General features: G+C 43.3%; 1 protein-coding gene across 2 annotated transcripts in view; it reads left to right on the plus strand.

Annotated features, from left to right (window-relative positions):
- The window catches only part of JMY (junction mediating and regulatory protein, p53 cofactor), a 90230-nt gene that overhangs the window by 27550 nt on the left and 48759 nt on the right, over positions 1-13921 (plus strand). For both annotated transcript variants that reach the window (XM_083819044.1, XM_083819045.1), the window contains exon 3: positions 12840-12990. In XM_083819044.1, the coding sequence (XP_083675170.1) occupies positions 12840-12990 (151 nt within the window). The remainder of the gene's footprint in view (positions 1-12839; positions 12991-13921) is intronic.

Consider the following 13921-nt stretch of genomic DNA (forward strand, 5'->3'; position numbering starts at 1 on the left):
GCTTTCACTGCATGTATTTATGGCTGTACATACAGCATTAGAACATCTGTTGGGAAATAACGTTGGGTTCATGTTACTAGCTGGGAGCATAATTAAATTAAAACCTGTAAGACAAGCTTTAAGAGTCCCTGAATGTGTGATGAAGCTGAAATGCATGCTTTTTCTCACTATATATCTGGCATGCTGTGGTTAGTATTTTTTTTTGCCTGCTGGACTGTGTCAAAGAGAGGCAGCTAAGGGGTTGAACTGAAACATACCTTTACGTATGAAGTTGTTTTCCTCTTTGTATATTGCCTCTGCCATGTGTAGTGCTCCCTCAACTTACTTTTTTCATTCCTATGATATAGTGACCTAGTATTAAATCTTGTGGGTTCTTTTCCTTTTCTCCCAGTTATGTCTAGGAAGATAATAAAGGGAGCTGTAGAGATAGGACAGGCGATAATGTGATGTGACCTAAGTCTGTTTTCTGTCAGTCTTGTCCTTTATTGTTCCAGTTGTCTTGAGTCAGGAATTAAAAATATTCAAGAGCCTTGAGGAGTATTTCTGTACTTAGGAGATGTATACTGCATAAAACTTAAGAAAATCTTACAGTTGCAGGCCTGTTTCTCCAATCTTCTTGCAGTAAACCTACTTTTCTCTGTTTAAAAAAGGGATAAAAATGTGACATAACAGCAATATCTCTGAAATTATTTGGAGAAGCATGATTGTGTACTCCAGTAGAGAAGTTTTGCCTCTCCTGTTTCTTCTCACTTTCTCACAGACTAGGCTGAGGACCTCATTTCAGTTTGTTTCCTCTGAAGAACTAATTAGTTTTCTTTCTGATACATACCCATGCAGTGTAGGAATGTGTTTTTGCGATCAGTTACTCTGAAGTGATACCAAATGGAAATAAATGTTTACGATCATGTGTTGACATAAATGGCTTCTGCTGTTTCTTCCTTTTCTTGTGTGCTTTCTGACAACTACTTTTGTGAAAGCTGTAAATATTTTTTTTAGTTTCAAAGCATGCAAAATATGAAAGCCTTATAAAGCAAATCTCATCTTCAGAAAAAAAAATATTTAGCCAATTTTACAATTAAGCTTGGATTTTTCTCAAAGTGAACACAGTTTTTTTAGGAAGATATAGCTGGAATGTGCTTTCTGAGAAAATAATTGATAGAAAGTAATCTTAGGATGTGAGGAAATGACCCCAAGTTGCAGCAGGGTAGGTGTGGATTGAATATCAGAAAGAATTGCTTCACGAAGTTGTAATGGACTCTCCAGGGAAGTGGTGAAGTCCCTGTTCCTGGACGTATTTAAGAGAAGTGTGGATGTGGTGCTTAGGGACATGGTTTAGTGCTGGACTTGGTAGTTAGGTAGATGGTTGGACTTGATGATGTTGAAGGTTTTTTTCCAACATAAATGATTCTATGGTTGTATGATTTGGCTATGTGATCTAGTTGTGAGATGAGATTTATTTTCTCATAGACCACACTTATTTTAGAACTTTAAGTCCAAATGAGGAACTTCAGAACAAAAAGTGAGTTTGTCCTTTGTTAGATAAACTTCAACTATATCAAAAATTCCTAATTTTTAACTAATATAGTTTTTTACCGAATCAGAAGCATATACATAGGTTTACAAGGAGTATCAATTAGATGATGGCAGTAGATTAACATAGGTTTACAAAAAGTATCAATTAGATGATGGCACTTTTTTAGTTTTTCTTTCTTGCTGTCAATTTTAATTCTTCAGCATCTTCTCGTAGTCATATCTATCATGGACAGTAGTCATTTTGATAACGCAGAATAGAAAAGAACCACTTCAGGTGTAACCAAAAGTTAAGGCATATTATCGAGGGCATTACCCAAATGTCTCTTGAACACTGATAGGCACCTAGCCACCTCTCTATAAAGTCTCTCCCAGTGTTTGACCACCCTCACAGTAAAGGAACTTTTCCTAATGTCCAGTCTGAACCTCCCCAGCACAGCTTTGTGCTCTTCCCTTGTGTCCTGTCATCAGTGGCCAGGAGCAGAGGCCAGCACCTCCCTCTGCACGCCCCCTCCTCAGGAAGTCGCAGAGAGCGGTGAGGCCTCCTCTCGGCCTCCTCAGCTGCAGACAGGACAACCCGGGTGTCCTCAGCCTCTCCTCACAGGACAGGCCTTCCAAGCCTTTTACAAGCTCTGTTGTCCTCCTCTGGATGCTTTCAAGTAACTTGACATCCTTTTTTATTTTGTGGAGCCCAGAACTGCACACAGTGCTCAAGGTGAGGCTGCACCAACACTAAACATAGCAGGAGAATCACCACATCTGACCGGCTGTGCTGTGCTCAATGCACCCCAAAATGCGGTTTGCCCTCTTGGCTGCCTGGGTGCGCTGCTGGCTCATGCTGAGCCTGCTGTCAGCCGGTACCCCAGAGCCCTTTCTGCTGAGCTGCTCTCTGCTGTTTCTGTTTATTCTATAAAATGACCTGTGCTTTTTTATGGACTACAAAAACAAAGGATGCTGGCATCATAGAGATGTGCAGTGAGCAAAATGAAGCCTAAATATATTACGCATGCATTGCAAACAGTAATGGAATGCAGTAGCACATAGAATCTTCCTTTAATTTCTTAATGACATTTATTACTGTCACAAATGCATTTATTAAAAGGGATTAATTCTGAAGAGAACATAGAAAACAAAGTCTTCAAAAAGATGGGCCTATTCAAATTGCTGTTTAGTGATCCATGTGTGTTTCCCTTTTCCTCTTTAAACTGTCAGCTAGGATAAACTGCAGATTTGAGAGCATTGTTTCTTCCTTCTTCCTCTTTCATAAAGGTATTGTAGGTGGGTAGGCAAACTGCCATGTGTTCTTCATGAGTCGCAACCTCCGTAGACAGCTTGTCTCTTTTCTCCCCAACTTTTTTCTCTATTATAGCTGTCATTCTTAATTAGACAACTAGCTTTTTCCATGGACTTTCTATTTCCTAAGATAATATACAACTATAAATAATTAGAGTTGATATATCTTCTATATAAATATAATTATATATTTTAAATTGTGTATTGCAATTTAATACTTATTTGTATATATATATCCTCTTGTGAGCATTTGTAGCTCTTGATTCCCAAGGCTCTTGTCCTGTATTCTTGTAGTTTCTCATTCTGAATTTGTCACTTTAAACTTCAGTTGCTTCTGGTTGATCGGACAAGCAGTGTACTCAGGTCTTCAGTTGTGGATATCCTAAACAACAGTAGTAAGGACTAAACGTAGTGTTTCCTTACGGTCAAATGGTTCAGCTTATTTTCCCATTATTATAGGCTACTTGATGGCTGTGAAGGGAACAAGCTTTTCAGTTAGTAGTGTAAGGGTTATCCTTATGTCCTACCTAGCCACGTTTCTTAAGGAAACAGTTATGGTTTTTTACTTGGCAAAGACTGTTTCCCACTGGTATCTAGATTCTGTCTCCATCTACTGAATGGACATTCCCTTAGAAATGCCCCCACCTCCATCATTTTCTTAGTTCAGGAAGGAGAGGAACAACCTTAGGCATCAGGACATGCTGTGGGTCACCCAGCTGGAGAGCAGCTCTGTAGAAAAGGACCTGGGCATCCTGGTGGGCACCAAGCTGAACTGAGCCAGCAAGGTGTCCTTGCTGCCAGGAAGGCTAGTGGTATCCTGGGCTGCATTAAGCAAAGTATTGTGAGCAGGTTGAGGTAGGTGATCCTTCTCCCGTACTCAGCACTGGTGAGGCTGCACATGGAGTAGTGTCTAGTTCTGGGCCTGCCAGTATACGAGAAGTGGACATACTGGAAAGAGTCCAGTGAAGGACCATGAAGCTGGTGAAAGGACTGGAGCGTCTCTCCTGCGAGGTGAGGCTGAGAGAGCTGGGACTCTTCATGCTGAAGAAGAGGAGGCTTAGGGGGACATCACCGATGTCCATAAATACCTGGAGGGAGAGAGCAAAGAGGACAGAGCCAGTCTCTTTTCAATGTTGCCCAGTGCCAGGACGAGAGGCGGTGGACACAAACTGGAACACGGGAGGTTTTCTCTGAACACCAGGAAGCACATCTTTACTGTGTGGGTGACTGAACATGGGTACAGGTTGCACAGAGAGGCTGTGGAGTCTCCCTCCTTGGAGGTAATACCAAAAAAAAACAAAACAAAACAAAAAAAAAACACACCTGGATGTGATCCTGGGCACCCTGCTCTGGGTGTCTCTGCTTGAGCAGGGGGATTGGACCAGATGGCCTCCAGAGGTTCCTTCCAGGCTCAGCCATTCTGTGATGGCTTTGGAGCCAGTAAGTTAACATTGTGTGCATGTGGGGAGAGCAATAGTTCTGCTGCCTTATTGAAGCTATGTAATGAAGAGGTCAAAATGCCTGTGTATTCTCCTTGCACATCATGTACACTGGACATGCCTTGGTCGTCTGTTTGTACTACACTTCAGGAAGAATCGTCATCTCCTCACCTGCTCTATTCTGAATGTCTTGCTAATTGACAAGCTGTGTAGCTATAGATGTTAAGCATAAAATCAGGTAGATCAAGGCTCATAAGTGAAGTGCTTCTGTCCTATGTTTCTTTCCAGGTTTCTACTGAACCTTTTATTTAGTGTGCTACTGTTGCAGTAGCCCCAAGGTGTGAGGTTGGTCTGTTCCTGTTCAGGCAGCTTCTTGGGGACCAGCTTTGAAATAGTAGTCATTAGTGGAGAATGCTTCTTGGTATCTTAAATGTGAATGTCTATGAACAGATGCATAAAGGGAAAGTTTCTTATGAGCATCTGTACCACCTTGAACAATCCTCATAAACGTTTACAACTCAATCTTCTTGTGTTTTCCCCACTTTCTAAAGCTTTGCAGAACCATGGCCGTCTGCTTATCATGTAGTGGTTTTACCCAGCTGGGCAGCTGAACTATACCACAGCCACTCTCTCACTCTCCCTCGTTAAAGGGAAAGGGAGAGAAAATAAAACGGAAAGGGCTCAAGGTTTGAGATAAGAACAGGGAGATAACTCAAAAATTATTGTCACGGACATAGGGAGATTAAAAAAGTTTATTGCCTACTACTAACAGACTAGAACAGTGAGAAACTAAAAGCAAACAACCACCACCTTCCCCTCCGTTCACCCTTGTCTACCTCCTCCCACTGAAATGATGTAGGGGAACAGGAAATGGGGGCTGTGGTCAGTCCCTGAAGCTTTGTCTCCACCACTCCTTCATGGTCACTCTGCCCCTGTCCCTGCGTGGGCTCCTCTCCACGGGCTGCAGCTCCGGCCCGGGGCCTGCTCCTGCGGGGGCTCTCCATGGGCCGCAGCCTCCTCCAGGCCACATCCACCTGCTCCACCGGGGGCTCCTTCTCATCTGGTTCCAATCCCCTGCCATGGGTGGGGACATCTCCAACCAGACCAGATCATGCCAAATGAATGCTCATTTATTTGAATTTAGTGTATTACTTGGAACAGCATAGGTACAAATTATCTACATAGAATGGCTCAGGTTGGAAGGAACCTCAAAACCCATCTAGTTCCAAGCCCCTGCCATGGGCAGGGACACCTCCCACCACACCAGGTTGCCCAAAGCCCCATCCAGCGTGGCCTTGAACACTTCCAGGGATGGGGCATCCACAGCTTCACTGGGCAACCTGCTTCTGTGCCTCACCACCCTCTGAGTAAAGAATTTCCTCCTAGCATCTAATCTAAGTCTCCCATCTTTTAATTCAAAACTGTTCCCCCTGATCTTATCACACTCTGCCTGTGTAAAAATCTGTTCTCCATCTTCTCTATAAGCCCCCTTTAAGTACGGAAAAGTTGCAATGAGGTCTCCCCAAAGCCTTCTCTTCTCCAGGCTGAATAACCCCAAATCCATCAGCCTGGCTTCAGCCCTCTGATCATCTTTGTGGCTCTCCTCTGGACCCACTCTAACAGGTCCACATCCTTCTTGTGCTGTGTGCCACAACATGAATGCAGTAGTTCCAAGTGGGGCCAAAAAGATGCTTCCCTTTTTTGTTATTTGTAAATACTCGCTCTTTGGAACAGAGGCATGCTTGTATTGTGCCATGCTAAATCTCTAGCTTGTGCTCTGTGTGAATAATGTTTTGGCATGCAAAACTAGATGAAGAAATGTGAAGAAATGCTACTTTGAGGCTTCTTATTCTCCTAGAAATGATGGCTAACGAGAATGTTACATTACTCAGTGATCCCACGTCAGTTTCTGTATCAGAATACCTCATCTTTGTCTAGGAGTAAAGAAGGAAGACTTTTAACTGTATTTTTGTTCTGCCTCTCAAAGGAGCTTTCTTTTTCATAGTTCTGTGTAGATGGAAAGCATTAACTTACCAGTCATCATTCATTGATGTATACCTACAGTTTGACTTCATTTAGAAATTCTTGTCTGTTCACTCATAAGCATTACCTGTGGAAACTGTGACACATGTGTGCTTCATTGAATTACATGTTACAACCTATCTAGTAAGATTAATATTCACTTACAATTTGTTCATGTTTTTATTTTGCCTATGTCTTTTTTAATGGCTTTGGAAGTAGAAGTATGAAGTAGATTAAAGTACTGTATTAAACTACTTTAAACATTTTTCTGTAAATGAATAATTACATAGACTGTATCTCTATATTTTTACTTTCAAAAATCATCTTTCTAAGAGATGGGTTAAATGCATATATAGATGAAGGGATGCAAGACACGGACTCCTGATGGCTCTTGAACAGGAGAAGTTTATTGCCCTTTTTCACTACTGCATATACTTTCCCCGTAGCCCCACGTGCTGTCCACGTGCCCAAATCTGTCTTACACCTGGTTAGAGACCCTCAGACACACGCCTTGAGCCAGCCAGCAATTGGTCACTGCCCAAAGCTCATCTTTAACACTGTAGCCAATATACTTTATCTTGCCCTTGCTCAAGTTTTTGGTTCTACCGCTGTTTTCCTCCTTATCTCTAACTCAGGGATGTGTGAAACAGCACAAAGCTCCCTGCGAATTCCTTTCCCACAATTTCCCCTTTTTTATTTTCAATCAACTAAACGCTTTCTATAGATTTTTCTATCAATCACCCCAGACACTGCAATAAGCAAGGTACAATAAGCAACAGGGTGAAAATCGCATGCAGAATTACGATTGTAAAGTAGCGTGCCTACTAGAATCTACATCAGTCAACAAGCCACTAGGTGCTAGGGCTGTTGCTTCGCAGCGATGCTGCTTCTCACTTGCACAGCACAATCATGCAAAGAGGCCTCTTGCACTTCTCATTCATACCACAAGAAAATATAACTTAAAATAATTTGTCCGCGGCTTTGGGAGGTCCTTGTCTGCTCCCGTGGTGAGCAGCTGAGAGTGGAGACCCCTCCGAGGAAAATGCTCGGGGTGCACCTAGGGGCGTCTGTTTCACAGTCGATCCCACAGCTGAACAGAGCGGCTCCTGGCGCAAGGAAGGATGCTTTTATAGTTTTGTATAATTACAATAAAGAGATGCATCGCAATAAGGAGCAAGTGTGGCATTGACCATTTGTTTCATGATTTGTTTTTTTTGCCTGAGCAATTAAACCTTACACACGCTGTTGCTCTTTCACATCCCAGGATATCTAATTCCTGTGGCTCTAGGGGCGCTTGCGGCAAGTAGATAGTCCAGTCTTTGTTATCTGCTGGGCTCCCCACCAGACATGTCATGAACGGGTCATTAGCACTAGCCTGGGACAGGCACATCGCTTCTTGTCCTGTCATGTTGGCGAGGGTGACCCAGATGTTGCAGCGTGGTTGGATGGAGACCCAGGGCTGGCAATAACCGATGACAGTGGCGATTGTGAGGAGGAGGCCAACCATGGCCTTACCCCCCTTGCTGGTACCCATCTTGGTCCGTGACCTGTGGAGACACAAGCATACCCTCGACCCCAAGTTATTAGAGGCTGGGGTCCCTCCCAAAGACCTGTATTTAAGTTTTTTACTATTACTAAGGCCTGCTCTGACTATGGCACCCGTGACAGCGCGGAATTCATATTTTTGTAATGTTTTACTGTGGGCGGTACCTCTTTGTGAGGAAAGGGTAATGATAGGTGAGTCATTACATGAAGTGCCTTTCCCAACCTGTTCTGTGGTGTTTCCTGGGTGTCTCCCCCTTTTTGTTTATTTGGCAGTGTTTTCAAGGTGCGATGTGTGCACTCAACAATGGCTTGACCCATGGGGGAATGAGGAATGCCTGTGATGTGTTGGATACCCCAAGTTTGAAAAAAGGTTTGAAGGGAGTGACTACCATAGGTGGGGCTACTGTCGGGTTCTATTTCTTTTGGGATGCCTAGCACCACGAAAGCAACACGGAAGTGAGCCTGGACATGGCGACTAGTTTCACCCACCGCAACTGTCACCCAAATAGCATGAGAGAAAGTATCTACCGATACGTGAACATATTTCAAGCAACCAAATTCTGGAATATGCGTTACGTCAGTTTGCCATAACTGTAAGGACCGTAGACCTCTATGGTTTACCATTAAAGACAGGGTCGAAACATGTTGTTGACAGTCAGGACATGTTTGGACAATCAATTTGGCATCAGTGATCGATATAGTGAATTGTTTCGCCAAGACTTTGGCAGATTGATGGAAAAGGACATGGGATAACCGAGCTTGCTCCAGCACCTTAGGCACCAGGGCAGTCAGGGTCATATTAGTTAGCTGGTCAGCGTGTGTGTTACCCTCTGCAAAAATACCAGGTAACATGGTGTGACTCTGCATGTGAATAATACAATACAGGTGCACTCGCTGCTCTACCAAAAATAACAGCTCTTTAAATTATAGAAACAAGTTTTCCTTTGGGATATGTCTGAAATGTGCCCTCTCATTGCGCTGAGCAACACCTACAGCATATTGCGAGTCTGATACAATATTCAAAGGTACTTTTTTTTTCTTTTTTCCTTTTTTCTCTTTTTTTTCCTTTTTTTTTCTCCTTTTTTTTTTTTGTTTTCTGGCTGTAATGTCCTCGATCACTGCATTGATTCGTCGCAAATCATGCAGTAATCTCCATTTCCCACTCTTCTTCTTGATAACAAACACTGGTGAATTCCATAGGCTGTTTGTCAGAACAATATGTCCTTGTTGGAGTTGTTCTTGAACCAAGTCCTGCAGACTACTACTCGGAAAAGAATCAATTGAGCAATTCTAGTTCCCTTTGATATTGACAATGGTGGAGACGGTGTCCAAGCCATAGTTTGGATTTGTCCATTATAATCGGCATCAATTATCCCTGGCAAAACAAACAATCCGGTCAAAGTTGTACTTGATCGTCCTAGCAGCAATACACTACAGTCATTCCCAATTGGTGCTTTGACGTTCAATGGAATTTTATGAACGTGAGTACACCACAACGTGGCGTCTGTTACTGTGGAGGCATCCACTCCGGCACTCCCTCTGGTTCTTGCTGAAAGGGTGTCCACGGTGGTAACCGTGGCAGCGGGGCTGCAGCGTGGAACCCTGCTGCACCGTGGTACTGCATGGGCTGCAGGGGGGCAGCCTGCTTCACCATGGTCCTCACCACAGGCTGCAGGGGACTTCTGCTCCGGTGCCTGGAGCACCTCTCCCCCTCCTCCTTCACTGACGTTGGCGCCTGCAAGGCTGTTCCTCACTCCTCTCACTGTCCCAGCTGCTGTGTGGCACAGCGTTTATTTCCTTTTTTTTTTTCTTTTTTTTTTTTTCTTTTCTCTTTCTTACATCTGCTCTCACAGAGGCTCAAACAACATCGCTTATTGGCTCAGCTCTGGTCAGCACCGGGGCCCTTACCTAACATGGGGCAGCTTCTAGATTCTTCTCACAGAAGCTACCCCTATGGCCCCCTGCTACCAATACCTTGCCACGTAAACCTACTACATTCCAATATACTCTCACGTTACAATTATCACAATCTTCACAAACTTCACATACATAAAAAAAAAGAATTCCCCACACTAAAATAAACATAACATCATCACAACACCAACGAGGTGGACAATTTACACACACACCACCCCTCATCCCTTCACCACACTAATATGAAACATTCCTCACAATTGCTGCTTTCTTAAATTCTTCACAACTATTACATTCATAAAAAAAAAATCCAGTCCATGTTTTGCCCATTACTTCTCTCGACTATCATCCTTATCTCAAATTCTTTGAGCCCCATGTTGGGCAAATAAAAACCATAAGAAGTTATCACGGATTTGGGGTAGGAGGTTTAAAGAAACCAATCTTCCAGCAGTATCGGACAATAAATGGCACAGAAACTATAGTAATGCTGAGTGATACTGGAGCAAACAATTTGTGAATAGCATATGCCAACAGAAATGTGCCTGTACCAGCAGCCCTTTTAGATTGCGGCGATGATTCACTGAAACCAAGTTTGAAGAGAACTGCAGTCATATCCACACCACTTAACACAGCCAGGTAGAAGATTCCTAGAGATCCTAATGAAATTCCAGCGTGGAATGAAAGCCCTACAGCACCATATTCTTTGAAAACTTTCTTCAGCTGCTGGGATTAATTGAGTTTGTGTTCACTGCTGAGGTCTGTGGCTGCCTTTTCTGGGGGATCCACCCACATCCTTGGCTGAGCTGCCAGCGGCAGGGGGGGGGCGGGGGCCAGCCCAGAGGGGTGGGCAGCAGCGGTGACGGGTGGGGGCCCGGAGCTGACAGCGGGGCGGGTGGCGGCGCTGGCGGCAATCGTACGGCACCAACAACTGACCCGTCATAACGTTTTCTAACAGTGGCTGAGTAAATGGTGCGTGTAATCAATATGTAGGCACAGTCTTTCTTAATTCTTCAATTAGGTCCCAGTGGAAGGCATTATATCCATTTGGACCATTGGGTCGCACCTGCACCCGGAAAGCCATTCCCACCGATCCCCGTCCTTTAGCGCTTCCCGGCGCACCAGCTCCCATCGTTCCCGCGGGTCGAAAGCTCAGGCCCCCAGGGAGACATTATCGGGGGCAGGCAAGGCGGGAGCCGAGGGGGTCAGCGGGAAGGGGCTCTGCGGCGGCGGTCCGCAGCCCTCTTCCTTGTCATCCCCCAGGTCTATCAAACTGCACCACTCTGGTGGCCTTGCAGGCTCTGATCTCGGTTCAGCTGCTGTTACTGCCTGGGCAGCGGCGTTCTGTATTTCCTATTCTGCCTGCCATGATCTTAAAGTCTCAGTCACCAGCCGCCACGTAGTCATCACCTCAGCAGCATTAGTATCCCCACTGGATGCTGCTTCCCGTATTTTTTCCCCTACTTGGTCCCAGGTTTTTACATCAAATACTGAGGAAGCCATTGAGGGGAGCCCTTATTTTCGCAAAAATTTCAATAATAGCTTTATCTTAAGTGGATCGTTTTTTACTCCCCTGTCTATAAGGAGTTGCGTTAGTAGTTTCACTGTAGCCTCTTCCTCTGCCGAAAGGCTAGCTCCCACGATTAATGCCCAGCCGCTCACCTGTCCTTCAGGCGATGGCCCGGGGCTGAAGCTGCAGTCCAGCTGCGAGCTTGACTCATTCAGCTGGGTTCCCTTCGGACGCTCATACAGTGCTGCCCCTCCCTATCATGTCGGGGTCACCATTTGAAGGGGTGCAAGACACGGACTCCTGATGGCTCTTGAACAGGAGAAGTTTATTGCCCTTTTTCACTACTACATATACTTTCCCTGTAGCCCCACGTGCTGTCCACGCGCCCAAATCTGTCTTACACCTGGTTAGAGACCCTCAGACACATGCCTTGAGCCAGCCAGCAATTGGCCACTGCCCAAAGCTCATCTTTAACACTGTAGCCAATATACTTTATCTCGCCCTTGCTCAAGTTTTTGGTTCTACCGCTGTTTTCCTCCTTATCTCTAACTCAGGGATGTGTGAAACAGCACAAAGCTCCCTGTGAATTCCTTTCCCACATATAGAAGTAGATCTTGAATGTTGTAGTAAACCTGTAGAATGGAATGGTTTTTCGAGATCAGATTGAAGCTTTGTGAAATTGAGATGAATATTTGAGACATTAGAACTTCAGGTGAAAATACCTGGTTACACAGAAGATTATGAGTACTTTTGGCTTTTTTTTTTTTTTGTGTAGTGAGGTACCTTCTTGACTGAGATAAATGAAATATTCAAATATATGAATATGAAATAGTATTTGAAAAGTAATATTCAAATATTCAACTATAAAAATATAAAAATATTCAAAATCAATGCTTTGGTATTGCAGGATCAACCTTAAATATTTAATTACTTAGAAATACAGTCTGTTTTCTGCAGTGGGACTACTGATAACCTTAACTTTTAAAGAGTGAGTAAAAAATCAGTTTGGGAGAGAAAGCTATAAATTTTATGAATTTTAAAAAGAAACTTCGGATCTTTTACTGGCTTCTTGTAGTTACCAAATTGCTTTGGTCTTAGGAATGAAAAAGTATTTGAATTCCCAGTCCCTGACTCTCCAGAGGGTCCCTTTCAACCTCAACCACCCTGTGATTCTGTGTAAAACCGATGATTACTTCCCAGCACCCCAGCACATTCCCTGTTTCCAGCTTCATTCTGACCTAAGAGATTTAGTTTACTTCAGACCAGAATACCCCAGGCTGGAAAAAAGCCTGCATAAAGCCTGCTTTTTGTCTGAACATATGATATTTAACAAAAAGTTATTGGTAAATCAGATTTATATTGGAGTTTGTTGTGCTTTCAGTAAAAATAGTAACGAAACCACAAATGTACTTTTTCAACAAAAACACTTTTTTCTGTTGAGTAGGACACATAGTGATCTGCTGGTGGTTTTCTCTCCTTTTTTTCTTTCTTTCTTTAAAGTGTTTTCTTAGCCACACTGAAACTGATCGCTGTTTGCAAAATAGCAACAATTTAATCGTGTTGTTAATTATGGTCTGATTTATTTTCAGATCTCAATAGCGAATGATTACCTAGGCCCCAGAAGAATTGAGAGTCTGCAAAAAGAAGATGCCGATTGGCAGAGAAAAGCCCACATGGCTGTGCTTTCTATTCAAGATCTTACGGTTAAATACTTTGAAATAACAGCTAAAGCACAGAAAGGTAGTTATCTTCTACTATCCTATACTTCAAATAAAAGATCTTTATAGTTTATTTAATGTTTGTCATGCTCTGTATTGCATTGTGTGACTTATTTTTTTAATCAGTCTTCTGTAAGAAAAATGCAGTCATCATTCCCATTTGTTTTTTCCTTTATGTCTATTTGTATCTTTCACCAATAAGCCTTTTCAGAACATCATCAGAAGCAGGCAGAACAGAAATTATTAAATAAAGTTTCACAAGCATCTTCTCAGCGTGATTTTATTAGCTGCATTGTACATTTGGAAAAGGTTTAGGGAGCACAGAGTCCCTGATGAATACTGTCTTCTCTATTGGTTATGGCAGACGGCAGTCGTAAGTGTCTATTACCTTTCAGTTCATTTCTTTTTCCTGTCTCCCCGGCCTTTCTGTACATTTTTTCATAGTTCTAAATACCGAGTAACAACTCGGTTTAACTATTCAGTGAAAACTGCTCTGCTTGGAAATCTTTATGGATACAACCTCTGCGGCAGTTTTACTAAACGAGTTGGTGCAGTTAAACAAGGCTGTATGACTTGCATAGACATCTGTATTGTTATCCTTGTACCATTTTAACCTAAATGGGTTAATTAGGGCAAACAAACCTCAGGGTGCGGTTTCATGTTACCTATTTTAGTTTGACTGTGGGCTACCACTTGCACAGTTTATGTCCCACTCTTTTCCCTGCCTGACTGCAGGTTCCTGTCTCTTTGCCTTTAGTGATAGTGATTGTACAACAAGATGAATGAGCTGTACCCCGGGAGAAAATCTTTTTTGATGGGTAGGTTTCCTGTCATCTCCCTGCATGACTGCTAGATCTGCCTCAAGAGAAGCAGTCACTCACTGCAAAACAATTCCTTTCAGTGACAACCCAGGTTAAGGATAACATGAAACTCCACCTTACTTGGAAAAAGTG

The sequence above is a fragment of the Anser anser genome, assembly GCF_964211835.1.
Source record: "Anser anser genome assembly, chromosome: Z".
Taxonomy (NCBI): domain Eukaryota; kingdom Metazoa; phylum Chordata; class Aves; order Anseriformes; family Anatidae; genus Anser; species Anser anser.